This window comes from Xyrauchen texanus, chromosome 38 (genome assembly GCF_025860055.1).
Source record: "Xyrauchen texanus isolate HMW12.3.18 chromosome 38, RBS_HiC_50CHRs, whole genome shotgun sequence".
NCBI lineage: Eukaryota > Metazoa > Chordata > Actinopteri > Cypriniformes > Catostomidae > Xyrauchen > Xyrauchen texanus.
This window is the reverse complement of record NC_068313.1, coordinates 10,939,307-10,964,155: the sequence shown is the minus strand read 5'-3', so window position 1 is coordinate 10,964,155 and position 24,849 is coordinate 10,939,307. Positions and strand designations below refer to the sequence as shown.

At 39.0% G+C, this 24,849-nt stretch overlaps 1 protein-coding gene across 1 annotated transcript in view; it reads left to right on the top strand.

Annotated features, from left to right (window-relative positions):
* Nucleotides 1-24,849, top strand: part of LOC127631478 (1,4-alpha-glucan-branching enzyme-like) — a 190,143-nt gene that overhangs the window by 145,131 nt on the left and 20,163 nt on the right. The window contains exon 14 of the mRNA XM_052109608.1: nt 7,042-7,172. Coding sequence (XP_051965568.1) covers nt 7,042-7,172 — 131 coding nt within the window. The remainder of the gene's footprint in view (nt 1-7,041; nt 7,173-24,849) is intronic.

Below are 24,849 nucleotides of genomic sequence, written 5' to 3'. Positions count from 1 at the left end.
GCACCATCTTACCCATGCTGCATTCACTCTTGTACTGTGTTACAATCAACTGTGACATATGATCCAAGGTATTTCAATTATGTTACCTTGTTGTTGTCCATCTACACAGATGGTGCCATTTGTCTGGTCTTCACTTTCAAGATACTCTGTTTTCTTGATGCTGAGCCACATCCCATATTCGCCGTCTCGTCTTCCACACCTGAGCTTGTTTGTCTAAGGCGTTCCGTGTTTTGTCTGCCAGTATGTCATCAACAAAGCTGCAAGGAATTCTGCTCCTTTTCTCCCCATCAGTTTCCATAACTCTGCGGGGATGTTGTCAGTCCCTATGGCTTTGCCATTCTTCATCTGGTTTATTGTGGTTGCCACTTCTGTGGTGGTTATGGGTCGTACTGGGCCGAATATTGGCTGGTGGATATTTATGGCTGTAGTATGGCTATAGGACATGAAAACTGTATGCATTATAATATATATATCATTATAATACAATTTTGAAAAATGCTGTTGAATGTAGTTTTAGATTTAGCATGTCAACACGGGGTCATTTAAGTGTATTCTTTGAATTCTTTTTTTTCCAGCTGGAAGACTCCCAAATGCTGCATCCACACAAATAAGGTTTTAGCTTATTTAATGCATATTAATTCTGTAAGTCTCTCTTTCTGGCATGTTGCCACTATACACCACAGGGCAAAATAAATGAGCATGGAAGTAGTTCCACATAAATATTAAAAATGTAATTAATAGTTGGAGGTTTAACTCATCCTCCTGATTTAAATACTTGAAAAATGTCTTCTTTACTTGCTGTTAGGGTTCTGATTAGCAACATTTTTAAGGATCCCCAATCCTGTGAATGAATCACAAAATCCATTTTAAAAAGGACAATCCGACCTTTTTAAAATAGATGTTGTGATTCATTCACAGGACTCTATAATTGCTGACAAAATATTATAAACTTTTTTTTTAATTATACAAATATAAAGAAAATATACAGGAAGTGAAAATATTAATGTAATCTTTGTTTGAGCACAGTGAAATTACATACCACATCAACTGCCGATATATCGTCCCGGGGCGGCATGGACTAAATAGTGGCTCTGGACTTTCTGGTCCAGATCGGCCCACCAAACCCGGCCCGCAACACACCACACCATAACACACATATTAAATATTTAGATGAAGAAAGTGTCACACAGCAGGACACTGACAATGCTTTGTAAATTGGACAGAATATGTACATATTTAAATATAAATATATGTAAATAAATAATTAAACATACCTCTTAAAGTTTTTTGGCAGTTTAATTGCTCATATGTTCCCTCTATGTGAGTTTGTTGTGTCTTTATTTCTGCAGTGTTTTAATACCTTCCCCAGATTATTCTAGAGAAAAAGTGAAAACCTCTTTATTTCAGTATGAATAAATTATGCAAATGACCATGTACTGCTTATAGCTTTACTGATTGTAGATTTTACATATGCTGCTTTTACTTTATTTGTTGTAGCTTGCAGTTAGTTGTCGTTTTGTGATTTATTCAGAGCTCATCTTATACTTAACATGATGTTTTTGGTTGTCACCATTATTGTGATATGTATGTCAAATAATGAACTCCACCCGAGGTACAGAGTTAATCTGCTCTTATGGATGTGCGCTCCGATGTGTAAGAACATACTAAATAAAAGCTATTACAATATTTCAAAATAAAATCTTTTGTTTTGGCTTTATCTTTCAAAGTTTATTGAATTTTCGCATTGTTATGGGGTTTGTGCCAAATTAACCAGCGGCCCACCAGGAATACGTCCGGTGCTCCCGATGGCCAGTCTGCCCCTGATATCGGCCACCCTGCTTTCTAGATATTGGCATTCGCGAAGCATTACAGTTGGCCACAGTGTGAGTTTATAATCTGGGTTTTGAACTAATTCATTGGTTATCTGCTTCTACTGTAAGTATTATTTGAGATAATTATTTTGTGTATCCATTCTGAATATGACATCCAGGAGCCTTACGGACCAAATCACAATATACAAAAAAAGAGTCAAATTAAAACTGAATTATTACCAAATAAGAAGTCTATGCACTGGTATGCAGGAGAGATGGTCAAAGATGTCCATCTATTGCATATTTAAATAGCAAAAGTATTAAAAAAAAACATTGCAGACAGATACAACAACATCAGTTGCTCCACTTAGATCACCTCATTCCTAAGCAAACTTTTAGCTATAAAATGAAACCAAACATGTCATGTCCCGTAACGGGTCAATCTAAAAAAAACATTAAAGCTGTAGGTGTATGCACTAAAGGATACAGTTCCAGCACTCTGTAATGCACATTATCTCCCTCACGCCTTCTTTGGTGCCTGTATATCATTACAATGAGAATTGCCTCACCTCCTCATGTCTACAAAAGTTTCAGCTTTTTTTCATCCTCGGATCTCAGACTGAGATTACAGTACATTTCAATGCACTTATTTAAAGGTCAAAACAATCGTCTGTTTTAAAGATAACAATTTAATTTAATTAACATTGTATGTACTGCATGTTCATGTAAGACTGCGTGATATGTATTGAATGTGCATAAAATGATTGGCAATTGGTGATGAGTTGGTAATGCAGCTGTAACACAAATGAGTTTCCATTTTCATTCATCCAATGGTCCGTGTTTAATTATTCCATTAATACTATGCTTACCACATGTGCATAAATTACTAGTTTAACTACATCTCACTGTATGTGACACCGATATTTTTGTTTGGTGACTTTAATGGAATATTTCACATATATAGGATGTAACCACATGGAGTTCTGGAGGGGGTAAACCTTTGATGGCAACATTTTTATTGAGGTAAAAGTTGTTAGAAAACGTGCAAGTCACAACTAGCATTTTGTTAAGTGGATGGACTTATCGGGCCCTATTTTAAGAGAGCTAACGCTAAGTGCTAGTGTAAATGGGCTGTATGCAATGAATTAGAAGAATATAAATATGGGCTCATGTTCTTTTGTGCACTAACTGCGTTCTTGTTGAATGTCAGGCATAATTCTATAAATGGTAAATCGTCTGCACTTATATAGCGCCTTTTTAACCTTAACGGTATTCAAAGCGCTTTACACTGTGACTCATTCACCCATTCACACACACACACGCATTCATACATCAATGGCGGGAGAGCTGCCATGCAAGGTGCTAGCCTGCCATTGGGAGCAACTTGGGGTTCAGTGTCTTGCCCAAGGACACTTCGGCAAATGGAGTTGTGTGGGCCTGCAATTAGTGGCCGACCCGCTCTACCAACTGAGCCACATGAGAATATAAGTATTATTATTCATATTGATCAAGTCACACACATAACATGGCTAGTATTAACAGTGATTGTATCAGCCTTTCAGGTTAGGCAGTGAATGTTTGCACTAACCTCACTTCTGCCAGTCTGTTTTGCCTTTAAAATAAAATTAATTATGCAACCAGTTGGCCTGGTTTCTATGGTGGGTAGAGTCACGTCGGGTTAACCTCCTCGTGGTCGCTATAATGTGGTTCTCACTCTTGGTAGGTCATGTGGTGTGATGCGATGTGCATGGATGCCAAGCCACGTGATAAGATGCGCGGATTGACTGTTTCAGACGCGGAGGCAACTGAGATTCGTCCTCCGCCACCCAGATTGAGGCGAGTCACTATGCCACCACGAGAACCTAGAGCGCATTGGGAAATGGGCATGCCAAATTGGGGAGAAATGGGGAGAATTTTATTTTCTTCATTCAAATCAAATCACACTTTAAACCAAAATCTAATCAATAGTGTCAAAAAAATCCTATATAACCACCTAAAATAAAATCCAAACATTTTACCCTCTCCAACTCCAACTTTGTCCACTGGCCCCTTTTGCACTACTTTTCACTCTACTACAATGTTTTAAATATAAACATAATATTAATCATAATAATTGAAAAATAAATCATGACCTCTTGAAGATTTTACACAAGTCTTATTAAGTTTTGTTCAGTGATCATCAGGGACATAATTTGATGTTACACATGTTTGGATGACCTATTTTTCAGGAAATTATTAAATTGAACTTTGCACCACTTCATTAACATACTATACACCCACAGTTTGGGCGCATACACCCACAGATAGCGCAAACAATCACCCACGACCACTTGCACTTTGCGCTGACACCAAAATTGAGCTAAGAAGTAGTGCTAAAAAAAATGAGCAGCTGAGCAAGAGATTTTATGAATTATGCTGCACCTAGTGCACACGTGAAAATAGACCCCTGTATGTCTTTTGATTAATGAAAAGTGTTCCAACCAACTGGCAAATAAACACATTTTTTACTTGCATTTGGCACTTGCCGAATGTTAATTTTCTCTCTAGCTGTAAGGTTACAGTGTCTTCATAATGTGACCATAATAACCTGATATGACATTCAGTGGATTAACTTAGTAATGCCTTAAATGAACCACAAACCAAGCATGAATACTGTAGAAAACAATGTTAACTCAATACAGATTAATTCAGAGGACAACTGGAATATTCTGTTTCCCTATTGAACAACTGTCATCTGGATCTCTTGCATGTCTAGTGCGAGGGTCTCTTATCTCTCTCTCATATTTAGTTCTCAAATTGGCTGAGGTCCATGGTCTGGGCCATTAAAAATAGTAGGGCAGGGTGACATTGATAATCTCTTATAATTACACATTACAGAGCCGTACTTTCTGCTGGAAACCAGCAGCTAAATCATTTGCAGTCATCTGCCTCTAACAGAGAGCTTTCTTTTGCGGCAACATTTTTATCTGGATTTTTGTTGGATAAAAAATGTTGCACTTCAGGAGTTTGGAGTTTGAAGGTTTTGTGTGAAAAAAGTGAAATGAATCTTCAATTCATTGATTTAAAAAAAAAAAATAATTTATTTGTATTATTATTCCTTCTTGATAGTAATTTAATCAAAGCTGATCTGGGCAATCAAACCAAAGCTTCAATACAAGAATTTAAAAAGAATGAATGTCTTTGCATTATATAACAGAATATGAAACTGAGTGGGGTTTGTCTCAAAGAAATATAGATCATGTCATTAATAACAAGGGTTTCTGAATCTTCATACTGCACCTTTTAAGGATTCAATATTTTACTTCAGTCATAAACATTTATTTTATAACCAGTGTTGCAGTTGCCCTCGACCTCACATCCATGATGAAATCTTAAATGGTAGCTACCATTGACTGTGTAAACATAAATAGATGGCTATTTTACATTTTACATTTATGCATTTGGCAGACGCTTTTATCCAAAGCGACTTACAGTGCACTTATTACAGGGACAATCCCCCTGGAGTAACCTGGAGTTAAGTGCCTTGCTCAAGGACACAATGGTGGTGGCTGTTGGGATCGAACCAGCGACCTTCTGATTAACAGTTATGTGCTTTAGAACACTACGCCACCACCACTCGTATAAAACAGATAGTAGTTTGAATTCAAAGAATCAAATTATTAGATCGCATATATTTTTTTTTTCATCTCAAAATCGTTTTTTGTTGAACATTTATCACTAAAATGAAATGGTCACATTTTTATTTTGAAACCTAGTCTCTAGAATGAGCATTACAACATTTTTGCAAATTTACATTTACGTGCCTTGTTGTACATTTTTGGCACTATTACTCACAGGCTACTATGTTATGATGTCAAAACTCTTTTACTATAATGCCTCATTTGAAAAACAACACATTTGAATGCTTGTATTACAGCCCCACCGACATTCACACACTTATTCTGACATGATCAGCTTCTGCGATTGCTTGCCTGAAAATAGTGTTGTGCTTTGGACTCAGAAGACCGTGGTTCTAGCCCAGCCAAGCAAACAAAATGGAATGACATTGGTGCTTCAGAAAATGTGCTTTTAATTTCGTATTTGCTTTTAGGACACTATTGGTTAGTTTTAGGTGTTGGTTTTTAATGTTATTATGTCTGTTTTGTTTACCTCTCATTTGCTTTCAGATCACTATCAGTTAGGTTTAGGTAAAATTTTGAAGTTAGGGAGGTACATTTTACTCATTAAAACCACCATCTAATATTCACCTTAAAAACCTTGTCTGATTATGACAATTTCACTCGCGTTTGGAGCCCCCTGCTGTACATTTTACTGGGAAACTGTAGAAAAGCTTGTAATGAAGCACTTAATTTCATTTAGCAAAAATGCTGAAGCTGCTTTTTCAACAGTATAAACCCTGCTTTCGCATGGTATTAAGATGCATCTCTGGTGATCCGAAAAAATTTGGTCAGACGAGACACATCGCTGTGTACACCTGGTCACTTAAATGCATTTTCTGTGAGCACTTGTGTTCGGTTTTCAAGGGGAGAGGATCTCTGTTTTATGACTACAGACATCAATCACTATGTCAGTGTGTTACTGCATGACAATAAAGTGCAACAAAGTCATTAAAGACAAAGAAAGCGTGAAAAAATGCAACGCTGTTTCCAGATGCTTCTGGAATTTAAACGGCACAAACGCAACATTTCGAGCAGAAATGGCCATAATTTTATTGGAATACCTGTTTTAAAGGAGCTTCAGATGTCCATGCTTCTCATCTGTTTTGATATCAAACACACTGAGGAAGATCCGTGAAGTTCTCCTGTTTGTGTGTGTATCAGTTTTTTGTTTTTTTCTCGATCGAACGGTTATTTCCTTTAAAAGCCGCTTGTAACTGGCGCAGTGGTTGATTGACAGGTATCCGGGATGCATACAGGACGGATTAGCACCTACACCTCAAATGCGATGTGACCACTTGCGTTTTTGACCACATTCGTTTTAGACCCCGTTTAGACCTGTAATTAGCGGTGACCACATGTGATCGGACCACCAAAAGCACATCTTAATACCAAGTGTAACCGTTGTCATAGATGGGAACCACCAGTATTTTAAGCACTGTAAATGTGTGCTAAAGATCAGGAAAGCATAATCTGAAATCCAGATTATGTGTGATTATTAAAAAGAGTTCAAATCTCAAGCAGTCCCATTGGTGGGTTTAACCTTGAATTTCTCCTTATTTTTATGCAATTAGGCTTACGTCAGCGCCAAGCACGAGGGAGACAAGGTGATCGTCTTCGAGAGGGCTAATGTCATCTTCATCTTCAACTTCAACCCCACAAACAGCTTCAGCAGCTATAGAGTGGCAGTGGGGACAGCAGGGAAGTATCCTTCACCTCTCTAGCATTGTTCACGTTATAATAATGCACATTCATGCATTACAACAGGATAAGTGCTTTAGAGCTGGTGTAATTGTTTTCAATGGTAAATGTATTTATTCTTGTATCCCACCTTTATATGTAGAGTCAACTACCATATAAGTAAGCCATTTGTAGGTTGATTTTACCTAAAAGTACAAGTCTGTGGCCAAATATTACTCCCTTTCTCAATAATCCCCTTTAATTTTATGCTGCAAATGTCTGACTGCCAGCATCATTTTGAGGCTGTGTTGCCATACACATTTCTGGACTCGAGCTCTTTACGTTTTTTTGTGGTCATTGTTAGTACATCATACAGTAGGTCAAAAAACACATGTGTCAGTTGTTCACCGAATTCAGTTAAAAGGCTGGACATTGGATTTAGACTCATATTTTCTGTTCAGTTGTGTACAGAAGATTTTTATTTTGCCTCATTCACTATCTGTGCTGGTTTAATGCTACAAGAAATGTTTTTCAGGATGGAGAAACCAGCCTTCAGAGGTAAACGGGTGAGAAGTGGCAAAATAGCTGTCATTATAAGCGTTAGAGGTAAACACGTAGGTGAATTTGCCTAGAATTGCAGTGTGTTTGTGTCAGTAAGTCAAGCGTGCTTGGCTGATGTGACTTGAAGCAGAGCATCCAATTAGAGCAGAAGACAGATGAAAATGCCATCCTGTGTCAGAAGAGGCAAACAAGTCTGACCCAACAAGTCCAGAGTTGTTTTCCAATACTCCCCAGCCATTGCACATAAGTGCCAGCTCAGACGCATATACGATATATATATATGTACTGTGCATATACTGTATTAATATCTATAAAAAAAAATCCCCATTCACTTTGATTATATGGAAAGAGCAGCTGTTTACACCTGGTACAAATCAAAGAGTCTTTGATTTCCTGTCTGCATAAATCACCAGATATATTAGTGTGTCGCTGTATGTTGATAAAGCACAAAATAAAAGTAAAAAAGGGCACTAAATGCCCAACGCTGTTGCTGCTGAATAACTTCCAAATTGTTATTTTACCGCAAATGTTAAGTTTTGATTGGAATGCTCATTTGTTGTATTCAAATAATATGTGTCATATCATATTTATATCACAACTTGGTCTGGTCTCATAGAATAACGTTAACTTACTATACCTACATTTTTGCTAAATAATTTTTACATGGCTCATTGTACATATCTTGTCAATTTCATGGTGAATTCCTTGCATTACTTGTAAATAATAAGTTATATGACATATTATCAGTTAATAAACACTTGTTTTTACCCTGTTCCTGACATAATGCTATTTTATGACATATTAACGCTTCTTCTAATGTGCATGAATTGTAAGGTGATAAATTTATACGTTTGCATTGCATATTGTGGAGCGGAGGGGGGCGGGGCCGGGTCGGAATATCGCGCGCCCGGTCCCCAATCGGCCTGATGAGGCGCGCGAGGGATAAAGGTGACGATGGTTCGAGAGAGAGAGCATTACGGGCATGTCCGTCATGTGTGTGTTTATGTTTGTGTGTTTTGGTTTTGAGTTTAATTAAATATCATTTATGTTGACAAGCCGGTTCTCGCCTCCTCCTTGCCCATCCTTAACTGTGTTACATTGGTGCCGAAAGCCCGGGAAGGAGGAGGGATGCCTGTTGTAGAGTCCTCGACACTGCCGTCCACCCAGGGGAGCGCCGCTGCCATCTGCCGGGTGACGGAGTAGCCCGACCGCCCGGGTACGGGGAACGGCCGCCGTCCGCGGGGCAAGTGGGGACTGGATACCCCGACCGCCTGGAGCGAGGGTGCCGCTGCCGGGGGCGGAGGAGTTCCCTGCCGTCCCCAGAGATGCGGAGGGGTCGAGGGAGACCGCCGTCCGCGAGGGGAGGAGGGAAGAAACTCTCCAACCGCCCGGAACGGGGGTAGAAGGTTTGACTCCGGTTCGCCCGGGGTTGGAGCGGCTGTCGTCTGCCTGAGTGTGGAGGAGTGTTCGAGGACCACGCAACGGTACATCAGAGAACCGGTGAGTGAGCTTTTTCTCTCTCTCCTCTCTCTCTCTTTCGCACCACGTTGGCCTTTTCCCTCGCCTATTTTTGTTGTTGTTGTCTTCCCCTCCTGTCTCCTCCCAGGAAGGCACCCCGGCCTGAGATAATGCCGGGAGGAGTGTGGAGCGGAGGGGGGCGGGGCCGGGGCGGAATATCGCACGCCGGGATAAAGGCAGCAGGTGAAGATGGTTCGAGAGACAGAGAATTACAGGCATGTCCGTCATGTGTGTGTTTGTTTGTGTGTTTTGGTTTTGAGTTTAATTAAATATAATTTATGTTGACAAGCCGGTTCTCGCCTCCTCCTTGCCCATCCTTAACAGTGTTACACATATAAAAACTCAGTTTGTTCAAATGCTATCTAATTGTGCAACTGATAAAGTGTTACACGTGCTTTGCAAAGGGAAAGGGGTACTAGTACTAAGCATACAAGCCAGTACATGAGCTGAAAGTATCATAGAAGCACCTCAAAATTACATTGTTGCTTCAGCAAACGTTTGCTTTTTCTGACACTGTGAGAAATGAGAAATATGAAATGATACATGATGTTCTGCTTTGTGTTTTTTGCTTTGTATGTATGTGTGTTCAGTTGACCCCAGACGCTTGCCTCACGTCTCAGGGTGTGCATGGCCGTTAATTATTGCTGTCTGTTCCTCTTTTTGATGTTCCGTGTTTCGAGGAGCATGCTTATTTTCGTGAGTTGAATGGGTCAGCTCTATAAGTAGTAAACTCTCTGGGACATCTGTATATGGTCATGTTCCTTTATCACTCCGGTGTACCCAGTTTCACCTCCTCTGTCATAAGAGCCTTGTCGTCACTTTACTGTTGGCTGTTCTTTGTCTCATGAAGAATATAAATAACATGCTTGCTGTAATAAACGTTGAGTAGATTGAATATAGACAATGTCTGTGTTGTGGTTCCTTCTACTTCCTTCGCGAAATCTTCAGAGACACAGACTCACGACTGCACCTCACTGGGCACGAACATAGAAAGACGGGACCGGGGAATTGGAGATCGTGACTATATCTAATATATTCCTAACAGACACTATCGGTTAGTTTTAAGTTTAAGGTTGAGGGTAGGAAGGTTTTGTATAAATAAAACTTGATAGAGAATTAACCTTCTAAGCCTATTTTGGTATTTTGGAGAACATTTAACTTGCTTTTTGCACCACACAGTGGAAATTTCTCCTAGAAACTGCCGCAAAACCATTCATGAGCCATGTAATATAATTTGGCAAAAATGTCACCACAGTGACATAATTCTCATGATATCAGTCTATGATGACAGGCATTTTGAAGATGTTCTGTTAAGTTTTATGCATGTATATTTACATTTACATTTATGCATTAGGCAGACACTTTTATCCAAAGCGATATGCAGTGCACTTATTACAGGGACAATTCTCCCGGAGCAACCTGGAGTTAAGTGCCTTGCTCAACGACACATTGGTGGTGGCTGTGGGGATCGAACCGACAACCTTCTGATTACCAGTTAAGTGCTTCAGCCCACTGTGCCACCACCACTCCTGGTATATGTATTTATATATTTTCAATCTTGATTTACCCAAGACAGATGTTAATACCAGGTGTAAACGGGAAAGATGTAACTCTAAGGTGGGAGGGAATGAACTATGAATAAAATGTGCCCTCTGAAATTTTTTTATGTTTTTTGCTTTTTATTTATTCTGCTTTAGCACCTGATTCACTAAAGGGAATCATCTCTTTTACATGAAATTAAATTCTGCTTTCTGAGGGCAGCAGTAGGTTGCTGTTAAATGGGGTGGGTGTATAAGAAGCACATCATTTTGTGGAAAAGCACAATCTTGCATGTTTGCACAAATAAGAATGAGTATTACTTAATTTAACACAGCGCAGTGCTATTTTAGTGCATTTACAAATGGTTAAACTGGATTAAGATATAGGTTTTTGCACTGAAAATGTGGCACAACTGTTTAGTGACTTCTTCCCTAAGGGTCTCTGTCTTTTTAGATGGTAAGAAAATAGGAAAAGTTTTTGCTTTGGCAGTCGATAGTCGCAAAATGTATACAACTGTTTAGTGAATTTGCTTCTGAAGTCATTTCTGCCATTCGTTTCCATTAAGAGCTGCCAAGTTTGTATATTTTTGTGTATTAAAAACAATTAAAGGTCAATATGTCGAATTAGAAATACAAGCATTTATTTTGGTGTGGTAAGTTGCTTATTTTGGGCTTGTTTCTCTGTTGAGATCTGGCAACACTTCTCTCTTAGCGTTTTGTCCCGTGTGGGTGCAGGGTACGCTTCACATATATATTTGATTTGGCACAGTTTTATGCCGGATGCCCTTCCTGACGCAACCCCCAGTGGCTGGGGGACTCTCACTCACACATTTTAAAATGATAAGTTATGAACCATTATTTAATTTCATTGTAACCGTATACCATTTGGGAAGGAGGCAGTGAAAAAAAATAGATTCTGCTCAGAACGAGCCAAAATATAAAACATTTCATTTTTAGCCGCTGAGTACAGCGACCTCAAGCGGTAAAATTGCTGGCAGCATGAACAGGGTTTAAGGGTTTCCCTCTGTTTACACCGTTAACAATAGTAAACGCTTTTGCATAGATTAATGGCCACATCAGTTGGCAGTCGCAATCCTCACATTTTTGTAAACAAGTGCACACTGAAACATTTCTAAATGTTTAAGTCAAACAAAAAGCTTCCCGGAGGAGAAAGTGTTCATAATTTTGGATATCTGACACTTCAAGGCCTTAATAAGTCTCTCCTATGACCTTTTGGTGGGACGAACAGTGGATTTGTTTTTTAGACATTTCCTCTCCTTTAAAAAAACGAAGACAAAGTTTCCTTCTGAGTTAAGCCCTCAGCCACAAACATGAGCCATTAAAATTCTGTCGACATCAGTTTTTGACAGGAGCTCAAACCTTACATGCATTTTTTTCCTCCAATCTTTCATTCAGTTTGTCTCTCAATGGGTGCATTCTTCAGGTGCCTTTCTCCATTCAGATGATTGGAGTATTGTGAATCCCAGTTGGGTATCATCATAAAAGCTCTTCCTGTCAGGCCTGATGTGTCTTTGATACGCCGCGTGCCAGCTGGCATCTGCAATTGTGTCAGATCATCATTCTCCTATATCTGTCAGGGGCATTTACCTGAATGCCATTTCTAAATAATTCAACCATATCAGCATTCCTCCTTGAATGTATTACAGGCTTGTCCTTGGGCATAAGTGCTGCATGTTTCACAGAAAGACACACTTGATGACTTCATAGAAAAAAAGCTTAATGAATTTGATAAATTATGGAAAGAAAAAATGCACATATATAAGTATCAGGAGGGTATGATGCATGGTCGTGACTCGTGAGTTATACATACACTGTATACAGTGCCCCCAAAATGTATTTGGACACTTAAGCCACACTTAAAATATATGAATGTCATTGAATTAGATAAAGCAAGAGGCATTTATCTTAACACAAGTACACTATTCAAGCAAAACATTTAACAAGTATTGTATTTGTATTATTTTTAAATATAAAACAGATATACTTTCTAGTTGTCAAACTTTGTGGAACAACCTTAAACATCCACTAAAATCCCATTGAAACCAGTTAAAAACAACTGGAACAAAGAGGCTAATAAATGTGAAATTAGTTCTAAGACTCTAGAATAATTTATTCGCAGATGCCTCTTTGATTGACATTTTCATTTTAAAGGGATAGTTCACCCAAAAATGATAATCCTCTCTTCATTTACTCATCATCCCACCATCCCAGGTGTGTATGACTGTCTTACTTCAGCAGAACACAAACAAAGATTGTTAAAAGTATATTTCAGCTCTGTAGGTCCTTACAATTGAAGTGAATGGTGACCAAAACTTAGAGGCTCCAAAAATCACATAAAGATAGCATAAAAGTAATCCAAACGACTCCAGTGGTTCAGTCCGTGTCTTATGAAGAAATATGACACATGTGGGCAGGGGCAAAAATTTCATCAATGTTGGGGGGGACAATAAACATAATTCTCAAGAGCAATTTTTGAAGGGTACACCAAGGGGTTTTTTGTTGTTGCCCCGTTTGCATTTGTATTATTTTATTTCTTAAACAATTATTTTAAGAATATATCATTATATTACAATACACATATTTTAATGATATTAAATCATTAAAATATGATTTTAGGCCGCAATTTCCGCCTATGCATGTGGGTGAGAAACTGATCAATAGTTAAGTCTTTTTTATCATACATCTCCAATTTAACTTTCAATTTTACATTCTTACATTCATGTACAAGATCATGTGAGGAGTCTTAGTGATTTTAGACTCATTGTTACTTCTCAACAAGCAGATCATTGCTGTTGTCATGGGTAGCTTTTTCCACCTGAGATCAATCGCTAAAATAAAACAATTTCTTTCCTATAAAGACTAGGAAATTGTGATCCACTCACTTATCACATCAACGTTAGACTATTGTAACTCATTGTACATTTGTCTGCCCCAAACTGCGTTATCCCGCCTTCAGCTTGTTCAAAATGCAGCAGCTAGGCTTTTAACAGGGTCAAGAAAGAGGGATCACATTTCTCCGGTTTTAGCATCTCTCGATTTTTGTCTAAAAGGCATTGTATGGTCTTGCGCCCCAATATATCAGTGACCTTCTATACCCTTACTCCCCCACCAGAGCGCTCAGGTCTTCTGATCAACTTCTATTGAAGGTTCCTCGTTGCGGCTATAGATCTAAGGGTGACTGTGCCTTTTCTGTGATCGGTCCTAATCTCTGGAATAGTCTCCCTTTCCATGTGAGGTCAGCTTCATCACTAGCCATTTTTAAATCTTCTTTAAAAACGTATTTTTATTCTGTGGCTTTTGAATAGGTTGAAGTGGATTAATACATGATTTTACTTATTTTTATTATGTTTTATATTTCATTTTAAATCCGTTTTCATATATTTATATATTTTGTTTGATCTGTAAAGCACTTTGGGTCAACTTCTGTTGTTTTTAAATGTGCTCTTTAAATAAAAGTTGACTTGACTTCTTTTTTTGACAATTCGCATTCTTCCTGCATATCGCAAACTAATGGTCGGTGCTGGTCAAATGTGGAGATTTATAGGAAAAATTAACTTAAATATTAATCTGTTTCTCACCCACACCTTTTTTCTTCAGAAGACATTGTTTTACCGTCATATGGAATCGTATGGATTACTTTTATTATTATTTGTGAGTTTTGAAGATTCAAAATTCTGGTCATCATTTACTTACATTATATGGACCTACAGAGCTGAGATAATCTTCTAAAAATCTTTGTGTTCTGCAGATGAAAGAAATTCATACACATCCGGGATGGCATGAGGGTGAGTAAATAATGAGAGAATTTAGATTTTTGGGTGAACTATCCCTTTAATTCAATGGCATAAAAATATTTTTAAGAATGATATAAAGACCCAAATACTTTTATATTAACTCTCTATTTAAGGCTACTATATAACAAAACAGTAAATACTGTATTGTTTTAAACAAAACAGAAAATGAACGCTCATTTTAAGGATAAACAATTAGCCCTTTAATGCCTATAGTGCCCTTTAGTGAAACCAGGAAACAAGGAAATCGTTAACATTTTCTCTGAGTTTGGTACAAACAAGGATTTAAGATGCTGTCGAGTTGATGCACTGTGCAAGAGGCATCATTTTTAAACCGATGTCTGGTTTTGAACCCTTCCATACCACCCTCATTCACCCACAAGACCTGTGTGCCCCTTCAAAGACAGGCTACCATTACTGCTATTGCTAACACGAGAGAGGCACAATATCACGACCCTCTTCACAATCATGATCATGTACACATTTTCTTCAGGTCATCAATGCTCGACTGTCCTTAGACTTGCCACCCTCTCGTCCTCTACTTTTCCTCCTGTGAGCAAATTGACTTTGATCTCAGAAACTCCCCTTTGTTCAGCAAGTCTTCGCTGATTACAGTGCTGTGCCGCCATCGCTGTCTGGCCTGCGAGACAATCATCTGTAAGCGTTAATAAAAACATAATTGCTAAAAGCCAAGAACTGCCAATTTGAGCAGGAGAACCACTGCTGTTACATGGGCATGCTTGCCAGGGAACATTTAATTAACCATTCTGGGTCTTGTGTGCTTGCTTCTGCACTACACTTACAATAATGCTTTTTGGAGCAAATTCACACAATATTTCCATGCAAAACCTGCGTCTTATTCACTGAACAACCGCAGTTCCGTTTGTGATGATTTGGTTTACATACACTTAGATTGCAGTCATTAAAACTAATTTTAACCAGTCCACTGATTTCACATTAGCAAACCATAGTTTTTGCAAATCGTTTAGGACAATTACAACAATTGTTTACAGACAGATTGTTTTACTTTTGATTGACTACACTATATCACAATTCGAATGGGTCAGAAGTATACGTTACAGTAAGTTAACTGTGTTATTATGCAGCTTGAAAAATTTCAGAAGAGATTAGCTTCTGATAGGGGATGTACTGAATTGGAGGTGTACCAGTGTATGTATTTTAAGGCCTACTTTCAAACTCAATGCCTCTTTGCTTGACATAATGGGAAAATAAAAAGAAATCAGCCAAGACCTCAGAAAAGAAAATTGACCTCCACAAGTCTGGTTCATCCTTGGGAGCAATTTCCAAATGCCTGAAGTTCCCACATTCATCTATACAAACAATAGTACGCAAGTATAAACACCATGGGACCACGTAGCCATCATACCGCTCCGGAAGGAGACACATTCTGTCTCCAAGAGATGAACGTAGTTTGGTGCGAAAAGTGCAAATCAATCTTAGAAAAACAGCAAAGGACCTTGTGAAGATGGTGCTGGAGGAAACGGGTAGAAATATCTATATCCACAGTAAAACCACCATAAATAGCCAGATTACAGTTTGCAAGTGCAGATGGGAACAAAGATCTTACTTTTTGGAGAAATTTCCTCTGGTCTGATGAAAGTTACAAAAAAATTTACTGTTTGGCCATAATGACCATTGTTGTACATGGAGGAAAAGGGTGTGGCTTGTAAGCCAAATAACACCATCCCAACCGTGAAGCATGGGGGTGGCAGCATCATGTTGTGGGGATGCTTTGCTGCAGGAGGGACTGGTGCACTTCACAAAATAGATGGAAATATTATGTGGATATAATGAAGCAACATTTCAAGACATCAGCCAGGAAGTTAAAGCTTGGTCGCAAATGGGTCTTCCAAATGGACAGTGAACCCAAGCATAACTTTAAAGTTGTGGTAAAATGGCTTCAGGACAACAAAGTGAAGGTATTGGAGTGGCCATCACAAAGCCCTGACCTCAAACCCATAGAAATTTGTGGACAAAACTGAAAAAGCATGTGCATACAAGGAGGCCTACAAACCTGACTCCGTTACAACAGTTCTGTCTGGAGGAATGGGCCAAAATTCCAGCAACTTATTGTGAGAAGCTTGTGGAAGACTACCCACAGTGTTTGACCCAAGTTAAACGATTTAAAGGCAATACTACCAAATACTAACAAAGTGTATGTAACCTCTGACCCACTGGGAATGTGATGAAAGAAATAAAATCTGAAATAAATATATCTCTGGAATCTTACTGACCTAAAACAGGAAATGTTTTCTATGACTAAATTTCAGGAATTGTGAAAAACTGAGTTTATATGTATTTGGCTAAGGTGTATGAAAACTTCTGACTTCAACTGCAGGTCATTGTCAATAATTTCTATATTAATTTGGCTCATTATAGATAGTTTTATTGACAAAGTGTTTTGCTATTTGCTTAGCACAATTACCTTCACACTATTATGTCCCACTATAAATAAAATTTTTGTATTTATTTTTTGCCCACTGCTATTAACATTGTGCTATTACTGTGAACAGAAAACAGGATAATTCTGCACATTTTCTATTTAACATGGCGGTGTTAATTTATCAAATGACAATATAAAGATAAAGAGCGGTATAGCTGAGCAGATGTGTAGTGCAGTCGAGAGATTAAGGTGTCTGGATCACAGTGGTGGAGCGATGCTCTACAATCTCAGTAAAGTATGCCAGATTGCATTAGTCCGCTGCATCTTTTGCAACCTTGCACTCAAAAGCAAAGCACTCATTTGGGAATTGCGCCGACTTTTATTGTTTTTGCGCTGTTTGCCTGGTTTTAAAAATTCAGTACTATTTTTGTTGCCGCGTTTGCATTGTTGCTGATTTGCATAATTGTTTTAGTGAATTGGCAGCAAAAACAGCACTTGCCGATAAGCGGTATATTCAGCAGACGCAACTCGTGCATCGCTTCTGAATTGCGTCCGCTGAAAGTGTCGCTGAAATTGCTTCCAGAAGATGCAATTCAGAAGAGACGCACAAGTTTTAGGAATTGCGCTGTTTTTGTCGCCACATTTGCACTGATGCTTGATTTGTATAATTCTTTAGCGAATCAGGTGCTAAAACTGTGCTGACAGCTCACACAAATAAACAATGCTTTCAGTGGCCACAATTCATTCTTAATGAATTCTTGCCTTGTGTTCTTCGCACACCCTCTTACACTCTGTGTTCTGTTCTGCCTGTCACATATACTTTGGTGCTGGGTGACATTCATTCTCATATAATGGGAATGGGTGGTATTGATCAATGCATGAATGCTTAAGGTAGACTTTTTGCCTTCTGTATGCATTCTCTCTATCTCTCTCTATCTCTCTCTCTCTCCCTCCCTCGCCCTCCTCTTCACTCCCTGTAGTGGTCTTTTTATCTCAGACATGGCGTCTGCATGAATCCACAGGGGGTGAAACTGATATTCTGCAACGCAGCACTCCTTTCATAGTGTACATCTCTGTTTTTGGTGCTCTTCTACTTGTGCTGCAACATCAAATGTTGGCATCAGTAATAACATTACCAGTTTCTGAAAGGCTTGGAAAAGCAGGCAGACTTATGTTTTGGCTCCTCATTAGACATTAGCGAAAAAGTGATGGGCCTTTCATAACTCATGTAAGGGGTCAAACATTAAACAGGACTTGGGGCAAAAATGCCATATATATTTAAAGTGTGCATGCAAAAAAATGCCCTCATAAAAAAATCCTCTTTATTTTTTAACATAACATTTTATATTATTCTATTCAGGGTCTATCTAGTAATGGGTTTAGAGACTATAGTGACTATAGTAATTAAATGAATTTATTCAACTGAAGTATTTGACATACATTTTAGAAGAATATGTCCTAGGATTAAAATGCCCTGAAAATCATATCTATTTGAATAATTTGATTATGATAATTCTCTGAATGTCTTCATATGGCATAAACATTGTGTCATATACAGTGGATATAAAAAGTCTACACACCCCTGTTAAAATGCCAGGTTCTTGTGATGTAAAAGAATGAGACAGATAAATCATGTCAGAACTTTTTCCACCTTTAATGTGACCTATAACATGAACAATTCAATTCAATTGAAAAAAAAAAACTGAAATCTTTGAGGAAAAAAAAATAAAAATAAACTCACAATAACCTGGTTGCATAAGTGTGCACACCCTTAAACAAATACTTTGTTGAAGCACCTTTTGATTTTATTACAGCACTTAGTCTTTTTGGGTAGGAGTCTATTAGCATGGCACATCTTGACGTGGCAATATTTGCCCACTCTTCTTTGCAAAAGCGCTCCAAATCTGTCAGATTACGAGGACATCTCCTGTGCACAGCCCTCTTCAGATCACCCCACAGATGTTCAATTGGATTCAGGTCTTGGCTCTGGCTGGGCCATTCCAAAACGTTAATCTTCTTCTGGTGAAGCCATGCTTTTGTGGATTTGGATGTGTGCTTTGGGTCGTTGTCGTGCTGAAAGGTGAACTTCCCTTCATCTTCAGCTTTATAACGGATGCCTGAAGGTTTTGTGCCAAATTTGCCTGGTATTTGGAACTGTTCATAATTCCCTCCACCCTGACTAAGGCCCCGGTTCCAGCTGAAGAAAAACAGCCCCAAAGCATGATGCTGCCACCACCATGCTTCACTGTGGGTATGGTGTTCTTTGGGTGATGTGCAAAGTTGTTTTTGCACCAAACATTCCTTTTGGAATTATGGCCAAAAATTTCAACCTTGGTTTCATCAGACCATAACACATTTTCCCACGTGCTTTTGGGAGACTTGATGTTTGTTTTTGCAAACTTTAGCCGGGCTTGGATGTTTTTCTTTGTAAGAAAAGGCTTCCGTCTTGCCACCCTACCCCATAGCCCAATAATATGAAGAATACGAGAGATTGTTGTCACATGTAGCACACAGCCAGTACTTGCCAGAAATTCCTGTAGTTCCTTTAATGTTGCTGAAGGCCTCTTGGAAGCCTCCCTGACCAGTTTTCTTCTCGTCTTTTCATCAATTTTGGAGGGACGTCCAGTTCTTGGTAATGTCTTTGTTGTGCCATATTTTCTCCACTTGATGATGACTGTCTTCACTGTGTTCCATGATATATCTAATGCTTTGGAAATTCTTGTGTACCCTTCTCCTGACTGATATCTTTCAACAATGAGATGCTTTGGAAGCTCTCTGCAGACCATGGCTTTTGCTCTGAGATGCAACTATAAGAAAATGTCAGGAAAATCCTACTAGAACAGCTGAACTTTATTTCTCTTTAAATGATGGCAGGTGTGTAATGACTTCTATTTAACATGAGTTTGAATGTGATTGGTTAATTCTGAACACAGCCACATCCCCAGATATAAGAGGGTGTGCACACTTATGCAACTAGGTTATTGTAAGGTTTTTCATTTTAACTTTTCCCCCACAAAGATTTCAGTTTGTTTTTTTAAAGGGATCAATGGAAAGGAGGAGGTGAGCACCGGCTTTTCAATATAAATAATAGTTTAATGATAACCTTAAGACAACATAAACACACACATGACGGACATGTCCGTAAACAATCTCTCTCTCACGCACGATCCTCTGCAGTCGACCTTTATCCCTCTCGGGAGGCTTGATCAGCCTAATACGGGACCGGGTGTGTAGGATCATGACCCGGCCCCGCCCTCTGCCCTGCCACAGTTTTTCAATTGAATTGTTCACATTATAGGTCACGTTAAAAGTGGAAAAAGTTCTGACATGATTTATCTTTGTCTCATTCTTTTACATTACAAAAACCTGGCATTTTAACAGGGGTGTGTAAACTTTTTTTATCCACTGTAATTTGGTGTATGAAGATACACACAGGATCAGTCTCCCTTACATATTGATTTACACAGTGGCACTGCCCACATAATGATAAATAACCTAATGCTTATTCTCCAGTAATCATTGGCTGCACTTCGAAATGTCGAAAGTGTCAGTAGCAAAAGATTGTTTGAACTTTTCCTTGCCTTTTGCCTTAACAATGCTTTACGTGCACACAGCGGCACACTAGGGCTAATACCATAGCTTTTACATGCTAATGACCAAACTGTTTTAAGCTGTAGATTTTAGGAAAGATTATTAGCTTTGAGATTCAAAGGCTTTCAAAAAAACACATACAAATTTTGTTTGGTTATTATCCACTGAGATTTAGCCTAAACATAACATAAGTTTTAATTTAAAGGTGAAGCTTGGGTAACAACGAGAATGCTTAGCCATTTAGCTAGTACACTAATGTGTGGAAAGAAAACACAGCAAAAATGTTTTTGCTTCATGGTCATCAAGGGTTTAAAAGACCCAGTTTTCTGCACACCAACTTGATACACATAATATTTTTTAAATCATTGATCAAATTATGTAATCTGTTATTATTTTGTGTATTTGGTTTCTTTAGTTCAGAGATGACAAAACTATGGTCCGCGGACCAAAGTTGGCCCATGATGACCCATGATGACCTTTGATTTGGCCCACCTTACCATATATGACAAGAGGGGAAACATTGGGGGAAACATGCTATTGACACAGCTTTTCATTGCATTAATTTAGCAGATTGCAGAGTAATGTTTTTTTTTTGTATAATGAAATCGTAAAGGAGGGGAACCAGGGAAACTTTCATATTTAAATATAATACAGTATGCCATTTTTTTTCCTCCCCTTTTCTCCCCAATTTGGAATGCCCAATTCCCAATGGGCTCTAAGTCCTCGTGGTGGCATAGTGACTAGCCTCAATCTGGGTTGCTGAGGACAAATCTCAGTTACCTCCGTGTCTGAGACCGTCAATCCACGCATCTTATCACGTGGCTTGATGAGTGCGTTACCGTGGAGACATAGCACATGTGGAGGCTTCACGCTATTCTCCACAGCATCCATGCACAACTCAACACGCGCCCCACCGAGAGTGAGAACCACATTATAGCGACCACAAGGAGGTTATCCCATGTGACTCTACCCTCCCTAGCAACCGGGCCAATTTGGTTGCTTAGGAGACCTGGCTGGACTCACTCAGCACAGCCTGGGTTTGAACTTGCAACTCCAGGGGTGGTAGTCAGCATCTTAACTCGCTGAGCTAACCCGGGCCCCCTCGTTAAGCACTTGTTAAATGTAGTGTGAACGCACACTTTTTCAAGTAGTTACTGGACTTAAGATTTTACAGATGTATAAACCTTTCTAAACCTGTTAATTCCACATGCAAATGACATTATACAGCGTCTATACAAGCGATAAAATATTGTTCCTGTTCATAATCAATAACGCTGTTAACATTGCAAGTGCTTGACTGCAAACGCCTTTTATATCAAGACACTCCCTCGTTAGTTATAATGCAGCACATTTGCAAGAAAGGCAGAAATAATAAAAAAGCTTCATGTAATGTACCAGCAGCATGGTGAAGAAAGACACTTAAACACCTGTTACATCTCTCATTTCCATCTCTATTTCCATGTTTTTGGCTGGTTCCTGACCTACACTTTAAGAAAGCTAAAGCAATGTTTAACTTTTTATTTCTATACAGAATGTAAAAGAAACTTGATGTACCCATTAATTCAAAAATAATACAACAGTTAATTGTGTTTGTCTCGCTTCCTGATAACATCCCGGAAATATCCATAACAAAGGGAGTTTGTTCTATCAGTGAGAGAATCCAATGCTAATAGGAATTCGGGGGAGTACGGTCGGGGGCATCTATCGTCGTCCTCAGCAGAAACAATACGCAGAGCAACACTTCTTTTTAATCATCACTATCAAAGCTGGCAAGCTGGGAGTAAAAGCCAAGTGTGCTCCAGCTCTGGGGCAGAGTACGAGAGTGTTTGAGGATAAAACGAAGACCCACTGCTGGCCCATGGGGATAGGAGGTGATTATTCAAGCAGCCAATTAGACGCCTGCCTGCATGTTTGTTACATCTCACAACTGTTTAAACCCCTGAGAGGTGGAGGTAAACAGAGTGAAAGTGAGAAATATGTACAGTATTTATATTTATACAGCAAGAGAGAGGAGTAAGAGAGACTAGGGACTACGGAGTCTTAGTCTGTTTCCCTTTTTATGTGCCACAGGAATACAGTTTGTTTACTTACACATAGAGTGTGAAAACTGTATATTAACATGAAACAATTGTAAGAAGTCACAACTTTATGCTGCATCACTGCCAGCACATCACATAACTAAGAAAACTGCATCACATGACTATAGGTGAGTGTGTGTATATATATATATATATATATGGATTATTAGGAACACCTGTTCAATTTCTCATTAATGCAATTATCTAATCAACCAATCACATGGCAGTTGCTTTAGGGGTGTGGTCCTGGTCAAGACAATCTCCTGAACTCCAAACTGAATGTCAGAATGGGAAAGAAAGGTGATTTAAGCAATTTTGAGCATGGCATGGTTGTTGGTGCCAGACGGGCCAGTCTGAATATTTCACAATCTGCTCAGTTACTGGGATTTTCACGCACAACCATTTCCTGGGTTTACAAAGAATGGTGTGAAAAGGGAAAAACATCCAGTATGCGGCAGTCCTGTGGGCGAAAATGCCTTGTTGATGCTAGAGGTCAGAGGAGAATGGGCCGACTGATTCAAGCTGATAGAAGAGCAACTTTGCCTTAAATAACCACTCGTTATAACCGTGGTATGCAGCAAAGCATTTGTGAAGCCACAACACGCACAACCTTGAGGCGGATGGGCTACAACAGCAGAAGACCCCACCGGGTACCACTCATCTCCACTACAAATAGGAAAAAGAGGCTACAATTTGCAAGAGCTCACCAAAATTGGACAGTTGAAGACTGGAAAAATGTTGCCTGGTCTGATGAGTCTCAATTTCTGTTGAGACATTCAGATGGTAGAGTCAGAATTTGGCGTAAACAGAATGAGAACATGGATCCATCATGCCTTGTTACCACTGTGCAGGCTGGTGGTGGTGGTGTAATGGTGTGGGGATGTTTTCTTGGCACACTTTAGGCCCCTTAGTGCCAATTGGGCATCGTTTAAATGCCACGGCCTACCTGAGCATTGTTTCTGACCATGTCCATCCCTTTATGGCCACCATGTACCCATCCTCTGATGGCTACTTCCAGCAGGATAATGCACCATGTCACAAAGCTCGAATCATTTCAAATTGGTTTCTTGAACATGACAATGAGTTCACTGTACTAAAATGGCCCCCACAGTCACCAGATCTCAACCCAATAGAGCATCTTTGGGATGTGGTGGAATGGGAGCTTCATGCCCTGGATGTGCATCCCACAATTCTCCATCAACTGCAAGATGCTATCCTATCAATATGGGCCAACATTTCTAAAGAATGCTTTCAGCACCTTGTTGAATCAATGCCACGTAGAATTAAGGCAGTTCTGAAGGCGAAAGGGGGTCAAACACAGTATTAGTATGGTGTTCCTAATAATCCTTTAGGTGAGTGTGTGTGTGTGTGTGTATGTATGTATGTATGTATGTGTGTATATATATATATATGCATACATGCCCATCCTCCACAAGGTCGACATGGTGAGATGTTATTCTGCTCACTACAATTGTATAGAGGGGTTATCTGAGTTACCATAGCCTTTGTCAGCTCGAACCAGTCTGGCCATTCTCCGTTGGCCTCTCTCATCAACAAGGTGCTCAATGGTTGTTTTTGGCACCATTCTCTAAACACATTAGAGACTATTGCATGTGAAAATCCCAGGAGATCAGCAGTTACAGAAATACTCATATACCATCCCATCTTGCACCACCAATCATGCCATGGTCCAAATCATTGAGATCACATTTTCCCTATTCTGATGGTTGATGTGAACATTAACTGAAGCTCCTGACCCATATATGCATGATTTTCTACATTACACTGCTGTCACACAGTTGGCTGATTAGATAACCGCATGAATACGTAAGTGCACAGGTGTACATAATAAAGTATATATATATATATATATATATATATATATATATATATATATATATATATATACATATATACACACACACACACACACATACAATCACCGGCCACTTTATTATGTCCACCTGTGCATTTTTTTTTTTCAAGCTTTAATATCCATCACTATCATCTGCTATTGTATTGAAATCAGTGAACGACATGAGGGAATATATTGTAATGACAGAATTTTCATTTTTGGGTGAACTATTAAGGAAGTTAAATGTATTTCATTGTTGTCTTAAAATGAATGTTCTGGGTTCACTACAAGTTAATCTCTGGCATGCTGTCAATTACTACAGAAAATACTTTTGACTCATCCATC